This window comes from Neomonachus schauinslandi, chromosome 14, assembly GCF_002201575.2.
Source record: "Neomonachus schauinslandi chromosome 14, ASM220157v2, whole genome shotgun sequence".
Taxonomy (NCBI): domain Eukaryota; kingdom Metazoa; phylum Chordata; class Mammalia; order Carnivora; family Phocidae; genus Neomonachus; species Neomonachus schauinslandi.
The window spans coordinates 16,580,777-16,595,815 of NC_058416.1; the positions used below are offsets into that span (position 1 = coordinate 16,580,777).

The window sequence follows — 15,039 nt, forward strand, 5'->3', positions numbered from 1 at the left end:
TATGGACAGGCCCGCACTGGTGTCTCCCTTGGTTAAGTCTCTTCTAAAGTAACTGACACTGTCACACTGCGTCGATGGTGTCTTACACAGAGGGAAGCGAGAGTCTAAGCTTTGAAGTGTCCCACCATGATGTGGGCGCTGCCCGGATCCCAAACAGTTCAGTGGTTCCTTGAAGGCAGACCGATTTTCTGGTGCAGAGAGATGCCGAGGAGTGTCATTGCCACCAGGCCACCAGAATGAGTAAATTCAAAGTGTCCCCGCTTCTTTGTGTCTTCCGCTTGAGAGTCAAAGCAGGAGCATCGTTGTGGCCACCCCATCCCTGAGGGTCGGCTGCTGGGGGTCAGAGTGAGCTTCTGGTTTCCGGAGTAGGAGGCAAGACCCGTCTCTTGCGGAGACTCAAGCCATGGCAGACTCCCCAACCCTGGAAAGGGGTCAGATGCAGAACTGACAAAACCAAGGATAAATGTCCATTATCTCTACTTCGAGACACATCTTCTACCCTTTCCAAGACAGGGTCGTTCCCTTTGACACATGCAACCGCTTTCTCCTGACTCTTGTCAACATCACACTGTCCTCTCCAATCAGCAGATCTATGTTTTCCTTATTTAAAAAAAAAAAAAAAATTTATTCTCCAGAAATAACCAATCCAATTAAACTTGACCTGAAGGTCAGAAAATTACTCTTGGACTGAACCCACCCTTTCTGGAACTGAGTTAGAGGTGTGATGGTGGACTGTAATTATAGCACTCCCCTAGATAAATACATAGTCTTGCAACGGACTGTTTTAGAAACAGAACTGCTGTGGTAGTGTAATTTACAATTATAACTATAAGAAAAGCTCCAGGATAAGCAGCTTGCGATAAAATAGCAAAGCAAATTGAATAATCAGTTCCTTTAAATACTGTGAGACATAAATAGTGCTGTTTTGAGTCAGAACTAACCTCGTAAGTTGAATTTGGAAACTAGCAAAGAATATTTTCTGGGAAACGCTACTCTGTTTCCTTAGGTAAAAATAACCACTAAGGGAGGGGTATAATTCCAGGATAAACCTGGAGAAGCAATTAGAAAGAAAAAGTAAATGTGGAATCCAAAGGACTCTGCTGCAGCTAACGGCTAGCCTCTAGGGCATAAAATGCATGTGGCCAATGAAACAAGTACACAGCAGGCGCTTCCGAAATCATGTGCCAGGTATCTATGATCATTGTCTCTGTAGCCCATATCCTTCATGCATCCTGCTCTGTCCTGCTCTGTGCCCAGCACACTGATATGAGAGATCATTGGGACTTTCTTGTCCTCTTGCTTCTATTTGGCTTTCACCAGTGGGAGGTGAGGGCAGGAGATCTTTGAGGGTGTCGAGACAGCTTCCCTATCATTTCCATCCTACACCCTCCTGGCTTTACCACAGCTCTGATCGAGGCCCTGTTCCATGGCTCTAGGTGCCCCCCACCCCCTTCTCAGCAGGCCTGAGGGTGCTTAAGGGCTCCCCACCATCGCTAAGTCCTTGGATGCCTTGCTATCATTTGTTCCCAGTTGGCACTTCTGTAACAGTCCCTTCCTGAATTTCTTTGAAGTGAAACCTTTCTTAGTGTGCTGGTTGTGTCCTGCTAGGACCCTCATTCATAAAGGATCTAATGCTGGGCACTCCCAGATCTACCTTTCCAATGAAGGCAGTGAATATAAATGAGCAAACTCCTAGAAAAAAAAAAAGGCCAAAATGATGGAAGTTGTATCATCCAATGTATCGGGTCCAGGAAAATGTTCATCAAAATCTACCGGGACAGTAGAAGGGAAAAATAGAGGTGAAAAGAGAATGTTCTATTTTATAGGGAAGACTGACAGTAGCCAGGTTTCGGATTGAGCCTCACAGCCAAATCATGTGGACCAAGGCTGGGCTATTCAAAATAAAAGATTTACGGGGTGTCTGGGTGGCTCAGTTGGTTAAGCATCTGCCTTCAGCTTGGGTCATGGTCTCAGGGTCCCGGGATGGAGCCCCCCATGGGGCTCCCTGCTCACCTGAGAGTCTGCTTCTCTCTCTGTGCCCCAACTCCCTGTTCATGCTTGCTCTGTCTCTCAAATAAATAATAAAATCTTGAAAAAAAATAAGAGGGGCGCCTGGGTGGCTCAGTTGGTTAAGCATCTGCCTTCAGCTCAGGTCATGATCCCAGGGTCCTGGGATCGAGTCCCTCATCGGGCTCCCTGCTCAGGGGCGGAGCCTGCTTCTGCCTCTCCCCTTGCTCCTCTCCTCTTGCTCATGCTCTCTGTCAAATAAATAAATAATTAAAATTAAAAAAAGTTTTGGGGGTATCGGTGACAACAGAATTACAACTGGCTAGCCTAGAAGCTCCTAGCAGCAGAAAGAGGCTCTTTGCAAAGACGTAAGTTCCCACTGTCCTATCCCAAAAGTTTACAATGAACTCTTGAGGGATATGAGGTTCCTAACTGCAAGAAACTCAAAGTAAACAAAGAAGAGTCAAGGGTCAATGTAAGCAAGGAGTGAATTGTATAAAGTAGGAGCCAAGTTTTTAAGGAAACAAAATCCAGTTTCCTTATGTAGAAAATGTACATTTAGACTTAAGAGCTCCAATAGGGGACCCTTCCAGCATCTGATTCCCAAGTGACTGTGTCTTTTGTGTAACATTTATAGATGTCACAAGCAGCTTTCCACATTTAGCACATCCCTCGTTATTCTCAGACCATTCTTTGGGAGAGACGAATGGTTCCATTAAATCATATTTTATGCAATTCTTCAAACACATTTTCCTTTTTGCCCCCTTCCACTTAGGCATTAAAAGAAAAAGAAAAAAAAAAACAGTGCTCACAGGATGACGAATACGTTAACATGAAATAATATATTCATCTTGGCCAAAGATTCCTACCGTCAATTTCCCTGTTGGCCAGAGGGACGGAACTCACAAGCCCACTGACCTGGAGCTTCTGGATGGAACAGTTGTTCTTTGGAGTACTTACTAAAGCAGGAGCCAAGAATTGGCAGAAAATGTGTTTGGGAGGAAGAAGTGGTCTACACCATGTAGTCTGAGCCAACATCTTCCTTTTTCTCATTGTCATAGTCTTCATCCCCTTGTTGGTGTTCTTCTTTATGCATTACTGTTAACTCAATTATTGATAAAATAAAACCATCCAACCACATCCTCCAGCAAAAACGTATCTTGAATGCATGTCTAAAGTGCAAACTTCCCCAAAATTAGCTATAATCTTGACTTTCCTATTTCTATTTAAGTCATCTAAACCTTGAAAAAAAAATTCTAAGAAATCACCTTAAGAAGTCAGATTCCTCTTCTCTGTGTCCCACAATCCTCTTGGTACTACTTCTGAAATGCCCCCTACAACCACAGCTTCTTTCCAGGCCTACTCTCACCACCCTGGGTTAAGTTTTCCTAAAGACCATGGCTGGGCGAGCACCACATCTTTACCAATTTAAACGTTATGACTATGATGGCTGTTTATGCTGCTCAAATATGTGCAGCCTTCGTCTTCTGGGCACATTGTAGGATTGTACTTCCAGGCTCCTTGTGAGGAGGTGGGATCATGGGACTGGTTTTGGCCAATGAACTATAAAGAGTGACATCTGTCACTTCTAGCCAAGAGCATTTAATTGCACTTTCCCTTTGCCAGAGGAACAAGCAATTTTCTGTGACAGTGGGAGGAAGGGGACAAGGGGATTTGGAGCTATGTCTCCAGTCAACCAACAATGAACATCAAATGTGACCAAGAGATATAAGCTTTGCTGTTTTAAGACACTAAGATTTAGGGTTGTAACCACAGCATAACCTAACCTGTCCTGATTGATACACTCCCCCACCTTCCATCCTAAATACTGCCACCGACTAGTCTGGTTCTATCACTCCCCCGTCCAAATAACTCATCTCTATCGGAGTACAAACGCTAGTCCATCATTCAAGGCTTTTTACATGTTGGCCTGAGCCTACGCTGTAAGCCTCAGCTCACTCAACGTAAGAAACGGGCTTCCTAAGAATTCATGGAGCATGCCCCAATTTCTGCCTTTGGTCTGAATATATCTTGTTTCTCAAGTGCTCACATCCGCAATTCCATCTAGATCCACCACTAGTGAAGAATGGGTAGAACTCACACAAGTTCCACTGTGGATTTCTGCTCAGCACTCAACCTAGTCAACCCAAGTATTCACGTCTTTCACTAATGGCTAAGAATTTTCCGCATAGCCTCTTTCTGTTCTGTTCCCTCTTTCTGGAATGGCTATGAATCCTGTTATTTTGTCCTTTTTGACTTCTAATTTCTTCCATAGATTTCATCTCCTTACCTCTGTGCTGTTTTCCAGGTAATTTCTTCACGACCTATCTTCCAGTTCACCAATTCTCTCTCCAGTTGAACCATCCAGGTTTCCTCCCAGGGCGACAGCCTTGTGTGCCGTTTTTCTACTCTGGATTTCAATTTCTTCTTCATTTTGGATCTCAGGGCATTCTTTGAAACTTTCTTGGATGCTCAACTGAGCGTTTATGGATGCTAACTTTATACTGGCAAGCATTTCTGGGTACTTAAGAGTAGAGCGACTTTCACTTTATCTGACAAAAGCCATAGTGCCACAAACAAAAATTCTAGTGTCGTGTTTTGCACATACTTTTTATTTGTTGAATAAATGAGTATTTGTCAATATGTACATAAACACATAGAGCAAGCACTAAGATTTAGAGCAAGAATATCTGGATTCTAATACGCAAAGCCATTTACCCACTGTGAGGGCTTAGGCAAAGAACTGAATCTGAGCTCAGCTTCCTCAACTGTAAAACTAGACTATTTTAAGACCCGTGCAGCCCACCACACAGGTTTATTGCAAGGTTAAAATGCAGAAACACATGAAAGTGCTATGAATACAACTTAGAATAATACAAGTATAAATATAACAAGTAACAGCAATTGAATTTCAAGTGTAGGAATACTTTATCACGCCCTTGCATTATACCCATGAATTGATGGGAGTTGACGAGAAAGTGACAGAAGAGCTGATTGCTCATGAGAACGAATATGCCGTTCTTCGGGGGGGAGGGAGGGGGGAAGAATTCTGCAATATCCTGTAGCTTGTCCCTGCCATTAATCACTTCCTCAACTTCACGGAGATGTCAGAGACCACCATCAATAACTCTCACAAAAGCACAAGGGCTAATGTCCCACGTTTATTTACATATGAAATGTGTTTAATACAGTTATGATGGATGTAGTGCATAACACCTGACAGCAGCAAGACCTTTTGAGGAACCGAACGTTGACTACAGTATATCATGCAAGTATCTATATATACACAAATGAATTTCTTTTCTTTAAAAAAAAAAAAAAAGTACAAAACATGTTTTAGGGATAAATACAAGATATAAAATGCCAAAGAAAACACAAAAAAACCAAAAACTGAAAAATAGAGAACTCTCCCAGAGAACTATAAACGGAAGGGACAGAGCAGTAGCCCTGCTGCGTTTCGATGAAGCAGAACTCCTGATATTGAAGATACTTATTGAAACGACCGAACTGAAGCCTGGTGGTTCAGTGCGTGACCGCCCGGCCAATCGCGACCCGCACTTGCTGCATTGATAGGTCGGTGGCAGAAGTTGTGCATTCCAACTCCAAGTACCAGAATGTTTGGCAGTAGCACCCAGAACAGGAAACGCCAACTCTTTAGACAGCAAAGGGTTAAGTCAACTGTGATTTCTTTTTTTTTTTTTCCTGTCAAGAGCCAGAGAAATACTTGATATTTTTAGTTGTGTCTTTGTAAGAGTTAATAAATTACGTGACAAAAAACTCGACTGTAGAAATCTGTTGGTCTAACTACAGATGTGTGACTTTTACAGTAGTCCAGCCCTTTTGTGACTTGACCTTGTGCTCTTTCGGCCAGCCTTGCAAAAATCCGCCCAGAAAACCACCGGCCTCTGGGTTTTCCCTTTGGAGTGCCCTTCCTTCCCCATTCTACCGTGGAATTAGGGAAATGCACGCTCCTTCCTGGCGTTCTGGCCGAAGTTTTTAATCCGCCGCTGGGGAAGAAGCTACCTGCAGGGCTGGTTTCAACACCGTTTGGCGTGGCCTGGAAGAAAACGCCACATGCTGGGCTGCAGTGACACGTCGAGGTGCACTCACCGACTCAGAGCAGGCACGTTGAGGGTAATGCTAAGACACTTAAAAGTCCCTAGTGTTTTTGAGACCCACAATACCTACAATTTACGTAGTGAATTCTAAAAATTAAAAACACTAAAAAAGGCATTATCTTAGCCTGGAATTAGTAACCCATTCAAATCGGTAACATACAAAATGGTTTATTTGAATTCAGGAACTGCCCCTGTTACTAAGAACTCTGTTTTAAAAGAAACAGTACAAAAAGAAAAATTCTAACCCAGAAAAACAAAAACAAAAACAATAATAATCAAAAGATGCCAAAAAACCAAAAAAAGGAAAAAAAAAAAAACCTCAAAACATTTTCCACTAAATACTGATACAAACATGTAACAAAGAGTATAAAAAGTTATTCATTTAAATATATACAAACTCTTTTAAACTCAAATACTGTTTTAATACTTATCGAGGATATACACGACGAGGTGAAGGTACACTCAAAGAGAATATATTGCAACAGCCTAGACAGTACTGTTAACTCTATTATACTGCAAACTTTTTGTAACAAAAATGTCTCTTTTTTTCCAATGTGGACAGGGATTTTCCTTACGGAAGGGCTGTGGCTATTTCTCAGCTGAGCTCGCTCTCTTGGATTTAATGAAGGCCATGCCGTGTGTCCGCATGTGAGCATTTAAGGCAGCTTCAGTTTCAAACGTTTTTGCGCACACTTTGCACTTTCGGTCTGACCCCGCGCCGTCGGGCGACTCGTCCTCGGGGCTCGGCTTGTTCTCCTGCTGGTTCTCTTCCCCGGCCCCGTTCTGCTTGGACACAGGCTGGGGCTCCTTCAGCTTGTGCACGATGAACAGGTGCCTGGACAGGGACACGTGCGACGTGTAGCAGAGGCCGCACTCCCGGCACTGGTAGGAGGAGCCGTCCGACTTGTGTTGAGGGATGTGCTCGTGGAACTGCAGCAGGTTTTCGGTGGTGAAGCCGCACACGGCACATTTGTGAACCTTGAAAACATTGATCTTCAGCTTTTTCAGTGGTTGGGTAATTGCCCCTCTGGGAGGTCTGAACTCTAAAACTGGTTCTTCCAACTTCCGCTTGGGGCTGGGAACCTTGGAGAGAAAAAAACAAAGCAGACGACACAAGTGAAAATGGTTCTGCCCCGCGGGTGATCCATGACCAGTTCTCCCCGGGCCTTAGAGCTGCGAGGGCAGTGAGGACTGTGGGTTTCGGGATTTGGGGTTTCCTACAGCTGCATGTCTGCCCCCCCAACTCCTGCTCCCCCGGGGACTCCCGCCTTTCATCTGCTCCACACACGGGACCCGAGCTCCTGCGTTCCCAGGCGCCTCGGCAGCTGCGGGGCCCAGGAGCGGACAACCGAGTCCCTGCCTCCCCGGAATGCGGGCTCCAACGGAGCGGGATGGAAAACCACAAGCCAGGAGATCGCCGTGGGTCGGACCCCCAGAAAACAAAGCAAGGCGTGGAATGGGGATGGCACGCGGAGGCAGGGGGTTTGTGAAGCTGCCCAGCACAGACAGGGATGGCCCTGGGGACCGTGGCACCTGAACCGAGGCCTGCTGCGGGGAGGGCAGGGGTCCAGGCTCGGAGCCCAGGCGGCAGCTGGCCTGGGGGCCCGAAGGGAGGCCGGCGGGGCTGCAGCAGAGCGAGCAGGTGTGCGGAGGGGGGGCGGGGGGGCGGGCAGGGAAATGTCGGGGCTTCGCCTCTTCTGGGACTAGCCCGGAAGCCGCTGGAAGGCCCCCCAGCTGGTCCAGTTCCCGAGCTCCCCTGCACACTCACTCCCCTTCGGCACACGGCTCACCCACCGGCCATGCTTTTCTCTTTCCTTTCCAGCTTTCTAAGTCTGACGCCTCACACTTCCAGCTCCCCGAAGTCCAAGCCGTGGGGACACTCCCTCCTCCGTGCTCGGTGGCCCATCTTTTCTGCCCCGTTGACAGGGCACCACTCACACACAGCACCTGAAGCTGCCCCTGCACAAAGATTCTTCAATCCCGTCCCAACCCCCCACCCCCATCACTCGAGGGGAAAAGACTGCAATTCAATGCAACTCCTGTCGGACTTGTATTCTGACTAGGCTTTACTCAATGATTCACTCGGGGAACGCACACACAGGCTGTTACCCAGGTACATTCCAGATGCAGCCCAGTGCCGATGACAGCAGAATCTCCCTAAGCGTCTGCCAGACTGTTCCCTCCTCGAACAGCACTTGGCACCCACATGCCTGATACACAGGTTAACATATATACTGTTGTCTGAGTCAGGTTCACTACCCACTGACCTGAGGACAAGGCAGAGATTTGTGATTTTATTTTTTACTATTACAAAGTGAAACGAAGACAAATCTCTTCATTTTTATTAGGTACCTTTCACAACCGATAAACTGCCAACAAGAAAGAACCTAGCTTTCTACATCCCTTCTGGCTAAGAGACCGTTTACGGGAGTCCACACAAAATTCTGTAATTTATATACGTAAGTAGATCCCTCAGGCTGTTTCTGGAAAGAGACAAAAGAAACTTAACACCTTTTAGGAGCAAGATGAAAGATCAGAATGGGCGTGAAGGGAGATGACCTATTATTTTATACCTTCATGCATAGGCTTGGATTTAGAAAAATTTACAGTGAAGAGCATGAATGGAAAAAGCAAGTCAACACAACGTCACTGTAAAGAGAACATCTGCAATGTTTGACCTTGGTATCTTCTTTTATTTCTGTTTCCTCCTCATTGGTGGCTTCTGTCATTTCTTTCAAGTCAGGATCCTTAATACCGTGCATGAGTTGGATATGTTTCTCCAGCATCAACCGTTTCGTAAAGGTGCGCCTGGAGTCTGGGCAGTGCCTGTGAAGCAAAGACAAGGAGGTAACCTGCCTGCTGGAAAGTAACCCACGCTCAAGAGCACGCTCGTCAGGGAAAGACCTCCACCAGCCAACAGGACGCTCCGGGGGGTCAAATGATCTGTATGAATACCAATGGTCTAAAATGAAATAGCAATTTCGCTATGAATCGCAGTTTCCAAATTTGTGAGCAAAATTTTTGTGGTTTTTGTAAAAGGCTTTCTTTCTGTCACTTTTTTGTGTCCTTATGGGACCAGCCTAATTCAGTTCAGATGGAGTATTTCTCATCTAGGTTTGGTTAAGGTATTACTTAATTTATAATTTCTAGAGAGCTTTAATTTTTAAATAGAGAAATATCAAATTTCAAAAGTTTTCTTTACAATGACTCAGTGTTCTCTCAGAATTTATGTTATAAGAGATACTTTAGTATGAAAAAAGTCCCTCGCTGATTCCTTCACGTGGATGTTAATTATTCCTGTCCACTCTGCCATAACAAAGAGAAGACAGGGTGTCTAGCCCTGTCAAATTCCTCACCAAGGCACAAACATGGTATCACAGGGTTAAAATGTAGGAAACTGAACAGATATCCACCAAAACAGGTCAATCTTTTAAGCTTTCACTTCACCTTATGTGTGTGTGTTGGCGGGGGGGATCCCAAACCTGCAGATTATGGACAGTTTTTCCTTTAGAAGATATGAGTTCACCATTTTCTTAATGAAACGGACAAAAGGAAAAAAGTTAACGACCATGGTGACTATGGACGCTGTACGGCAGATAAGAAGAAAACCGCTGCAGTGAATGAGCGTGAACAGCACCTCGAGGTCTTGTGCAGAATCAAAAGGCTTCTGGACATTCTGTAATGACTGGCCCCAAACCCTGATGATTTTGTGTTCGAGACCTGCTACGGGGCAGCATCGGGAGCCAGCACCAACGCCAAAGAATAAAGGAAACCAGCCGGACAATCCGAGCATCACTCGGCCTTACCGAGTGATTTCTCCCAAGAGAAATCCACAAACCTAGCTGAGGAAGGACAAAGCCATACCAGACTCTCAGCCAGGTCTTCCTTCTAAGTTCTCCGATCCTCTCAATGCAGTCTCACACGTGCAGGCCTTAGTCACAGAATGTTCTCATCTCACCAGAATCACCCCCAGCTTCAGTTTCACCGAAGGAGAGTCGATGTCCCAGTTTCTCTACCCGGGAAACTTGCCCTGGCTAACCGAGAACACCGAAGCCCCGCCAAACTTACAGCCAACCTTCACGAGCGTCCCGAGCCGCACCATACCCTGTGCCCTGCTCTGATCACGCCACACGAGACACGCAGCTACACGGCTTGTGTGCCTGTTAGTCTTCCCTTTTACGAGAAGTGCCTGACAGTAAGTAACCCTGTTGTATCAATTCACCCCCGCCCCGAGGCATGCTCTGGTTGAGTGGGTGATAAAGCTTTTCCACCAAGGCTATATAACAAGCTCTGATTCTCATATACAGTGAAGGAGCTCGTGGCTGTCCAGAGTGGCTCGACCAGCCACTTGGCGTCCTCACCCACTCAATTCCTTGAATTTGGTCTCTTAGCCAAAAGCATGTGCCGAGAAAAGGCCACCCTGCGTTAGAGAGAGAGGCCAGCCTAGGACTGACTCCATGACCGGGCCCTATCAGGGTCTGCTCTGAACCAATCAACTGGACAATCAAACTGCCAAGGAGTGTTGGCAACTCCCTGGGCATACAGTGACCAAAAAGCATCTCATTCAAATGTGCACCTGCAAATCAATCACTTCTCCAAAATGCTCAGGTACCTCTGGACAACAGGTAAGGACCCAGGAACATACACAGGGTAGGCAAGAGCCTACTGCTGTTTATTTTACTATTTTTTAAGTGTTACAACCCATTCAAGAAAACAGAATATAGCTGAAAACTGAAAATCTATGAACTACAGCAGAGAAACGGAAGTTAACGGCAACATATGAAAACTCTAGGGGAAGTTCCCGCCTCCTCCTTTCGCTGCGCTTCCCACAGTAGAAATCACGACTTACGAGCAGGTATAAACTTTCCTGATGCCTTTGTGCTTGATCCGATTGTGACGGCACAGGCTGTGTGAGGAGCTGAAAGATTTGTCACACTGGCGGCAGGGATGTTTTTTCATTTGCTTCATTAGGAGAAAAGAGAGACAGAGTCACTTAAGATAACAAAACCAGAATTGCTTTAAAAATTAAGAATGTTGGGGCGCCTGGGGGGCTCAGTCATTAAGCGTCTGCCTTCGGCTCAGGTCATGATCCCAGGGTCTTGGGATCGAGCCCCACATCAGGCTCTCTGCTCAGCGGGAAGCCTGCTTCCCCCTCTCCCACTCCCCCTGCTTGTGTTCCCTCTCTCACTGTGTCTCTCTCTGTCAAATAAATAAATAAAATCTTTAAGAAAAAAATACTGAAATATCTAACATGTAATTAAATCAATTCTTTAGACAATTTCATGAACATTTATCATTTAGATTTTTCTTAGTTGAGGGGCGCCTGGGTGGCTCAGTCGTTAAGTGTCTGCCTTCGGCTCAGGTCATGATCCCAGGGTCCTGGGATCAAACCGCATCGGGCTCCCTGCTCAGCAGGAAGCCTGCTTCTCCCTCTCCCACTCCCCCTGCTTGTGTTCCCTCTCTCGCTGTGTCCCTCTCTGTCATATAAATAAAATCTTTAAAAAATAAAAATAAAATAAAAATTAAGAATGCTTTCATAATAGTTGAAGTTATAATAACCAATAATGTTTAAGCAATACAAGGACAAAACCAAAAGATTCTTCTTAAAATGTAACAAAAAAGAAGGGCAGGGCTGGGGTAACCACGAAGGGGCTAATTAGTTTCTAGAGAATGGGAGAAACGTTATCCTAAGAATAAAATATTACATTTTCTTCTCAAAACGCTTAACAGTGTTGACTCAACAGAAACCCACGGATATGTGAAAACATTAAATTTTCTTTGCAAAGGAGATATAAATGGTATTTTTAACATTTCAGACAGCAGACACTATATGAAAACATAATGCTTCAATAAATACCAAATAAAACCACTACTTAATTTGCTATAGATCCAGAAAGAACATTAACTTATCCAGTGCACCATTTTAAATGAAACTTCTAGCTGATTTTAAACATTTTGACTTTCCCCCCGCTGATTAATTATTCCTACCATAAGAGAAGAGTTTTCCAAAAGGCCTTCTGAATAATACCATTTAGTTATTTCAAGAACACAAGAGTTTGAAACCACTTTATGGAGGCTGCCCCTAGTATATGCAGCATGCAAGCTTGTGTGCGTGGAGGCTGGGGGACAATGAGAGAGCAAGAGATATAAAAGTCAACATTAAAAGTGACTTTGGCTATGACATACTTGTGTTAATTCAACAGATTCTCATGTGGGACCTTTCTTTGGGTACAATATGCACTGCAGTCTGGAATCAAACAATGTCGTTTCACAAGGAAATTAGATCAAGAAATAACTGTCAGCCTTGTGAATGGAACATTTGGCTAAACCCTCCTTAAAAATAAGGCTGAAGTAGAAACAAGATCTCATATGAAATAACATTACTATTTTTGACAATAAGAAGAGATAAGCAAGCAATTGTGGGCTAAGTGATTAAAGAAATGAGAAATATTTTTAAACAATGTTTTCATACTAATCACCTGACAAACATGCCCTTATTCAAACTGGTAAGCAAAACTATTTAAGTGGTTGAGCTTGGCTCTGGAGACCCAGATGTGGGTTGTTGGCGCCTCGCCTCTACCGCTCACAAATCGAACCGTGTGATCCTGGGAAAGTTTCTCCATAAACATCCACTCCCCATTGGGGATCACCACAGTGCCTACCCTCAGAGGGTGCTGAGGGTAACGGGGGGCGGGAATGAAAGAGTCAGCACAGTCCTTGGGACACAGAGAAATCCTCCATAAATACTTTTATGAATAATAATAAAGTTACATATCAAGTTTCAGTTTAAGAGTGGAAAATACTGGGGTGCCTGGGTGGCTCAGTCGTTAAGCGTCTGCCTTCAGCTCAGGTCATGATCCCAGGGTCCTGGAATTGAGCCCCGCATCGGGCTCCTTGCTCAGCAGGGAGCCTGCTTCTCCCTCTCCCACTCCCTCTGCTTGTGCTCTCTCGCTCTCTCTCTGTCAAATCAATAAATAAAATCTTAATGAAAAAAGGAGTGGAAAATACTGTCTTTTAAATAAAACGTATCGGTGTGCAAGTGCTCAAAAACCTAGACAGAGGCAAAGGAGGAAGTTACTTCTCCATGCTAAAGATGGAAGTCATAGTACTGCTTTTCTCGTTCTCCTAAGCGTACGATCTGGGATATTATGAGAATAATATCGGGGGGGTAGGGGGGACCACAAAGCGAATAGCCAACTAATGCTTCAGAGCCATGCTGTCTCTTTTCCCAAAGGTATTCCTTCATAAAAATCTTGATCACATAATACAGATAATCCCTAGTCTCTTGGATTAGCATTTATGTAGCCAGAGAATAAGAGGTTTCTTCAGAATAAAGCTTTAAGAACAGTCATGAACAGGGCGCCTGGGTGGCTCAGTTGGTTAAGCGACTGCCTTCGGCTCGGGTCATGATCCTGGAGTCCCTGGATCGAGTCCCGCATCGGGCTCCCTGCTCAGCGGGGGGTCTGCTTCTCCCTCTGACCCTCCCCCCTCTCATGTGCTCTCTCTCATTCTGTCTCTCTCAAATAAATAAATAAAATCTTTAAAAAAAAAGAACAGTCATGAACAGTCCTACGTTTCAAAAAAGGTACTGAAATATCTATTAATATCTAATTCCTGCAGAATTTTGTATCTATAAGATGGACAATGTTAAGATCCTGGAAGAGTCAAAACACAAGACATTTTTCTAAATGCAAGACAGTTACAGCAAATCACCATAAAACAAGCAGAGAACGGACATACAGCTTTCTAACCATACAACAGGGCAAGAGGCCTCAGAGGAATGCAAACTGGATTTTCCATGAAGATGAAGGGCTTGAAATTCCATTTCTTGTTCTGATGTCATTATATTAATATCAAATCAAAATTTTAATAGAGAAATATCAGTAAAGACGTCCTCAGTAGGTAATAAATGAAGAGCAGCTTAGCTGAATCAGTAATTACTGTTTTCAAAAAGAGTTGACAATGTGTGAGATACTTTTCTTTTCCAACGTCTTTATGAAAAAATGCAGAAATGAGCTGTGCAATCCCCAAACAATGGAGCAGGGTTTCAAAATCAGTGGTGACAAGAAAATCACAGGTTTAAACACCAGTCTCCAGATCAGACCTGCCGTGTGCCCATTACCTAAGAAAACAAATGACTTCCTTCTTTGTTAAATTTTAAATACTAACTTATTCAAGGGTCCTTTATCTAATTTATTTTCCTAACTTCTATCTCTTCAGTATTATAATAGTTCCTACTGCCACTTTATGACACAGAAAGCAATTTTTATCAGCCAAACAAAAACGGAAAAAACAAAACAAAACAAAACAAAACAAAACTGTACTGAAAAAGCATAAAGTCTATTGTCATTCGGTTTTCAAGACTGTTAAGGTCATTTACTTCCTCCTGGCTCCAGAAGTACAAGCTGAGATTGAGGGAACAAGGGCCCTGAGTGGACTTCTTATAGTCAGGTTTTCCTACTCAATTATGAATTATTTTGTTTTTAAATAGAACTCTTTAAAGAAGTAGTGAAAGGAATAGCCGGGAGGGTCTGAAATTTTTTGAAAACTTTAAATACCAAATAAAGCAAACGGTTGGGTACAGTTCCTAAACTCTCTCCCTAATCTCCAAGTTTTGACTCTTTTACCTTCACATTCTTTAGGAAAGAAAGCATCAGCTCCTCTTAGCAAATGCCTTTGCTCTGAGTGCCCTAGCCTTGGGCTCAAGGTCTGGGCTCTGGGATTTACAATGCCTCTCAAGGCCATTCTTTCTGGATGGCACTTGGTGAATGTGTCTGGACTGCCACAGGCTCACACAACCAGCTATTTCCCATTCTGATAACTAGTCCCTTCTTGTGTCTTGGCTTGAAGCCCTCTTTCTGTTTCAGGTGACTCTGAAGAAGTAGAGGGAGACATCCCTCTAGCCAGACATGCA

General features: G+C 44.3%; 1 protein-coding gene across 1 annotated transcript in view; it reads right to left on the reverse strand.

Moving 5' to 3' along the window:
• Positions 1–5,153: 5,153 nt before the first annotated feature.
• Positions 5,154–15,039, reverse strand: part of ZNF532 (zinc finger protein 532) — a 105,580-nt gene continuing 95,694 nt past the window's right edge. The window contains exons 8-10 of the mRNA XM_021686383.1: positions 10,975–11,087; positions 8,804–8,951; positions 5,154–7,208 (exon numbers count right to left, since the gene is read on the reverse strand). Of these exons, the coding sequence (XP_021542058.1) occupies positions 6,714–7,208; positions 8,804–8,951; positions 10,975–11,087 (756 nt within the window). The 3' untranslated portion in view covers positions 5,154–6,713. The remainder of the gene's footprint in view (positions 7,209–8,803; positions 8,952–10,974; positions 11,088–15,039) is intronic.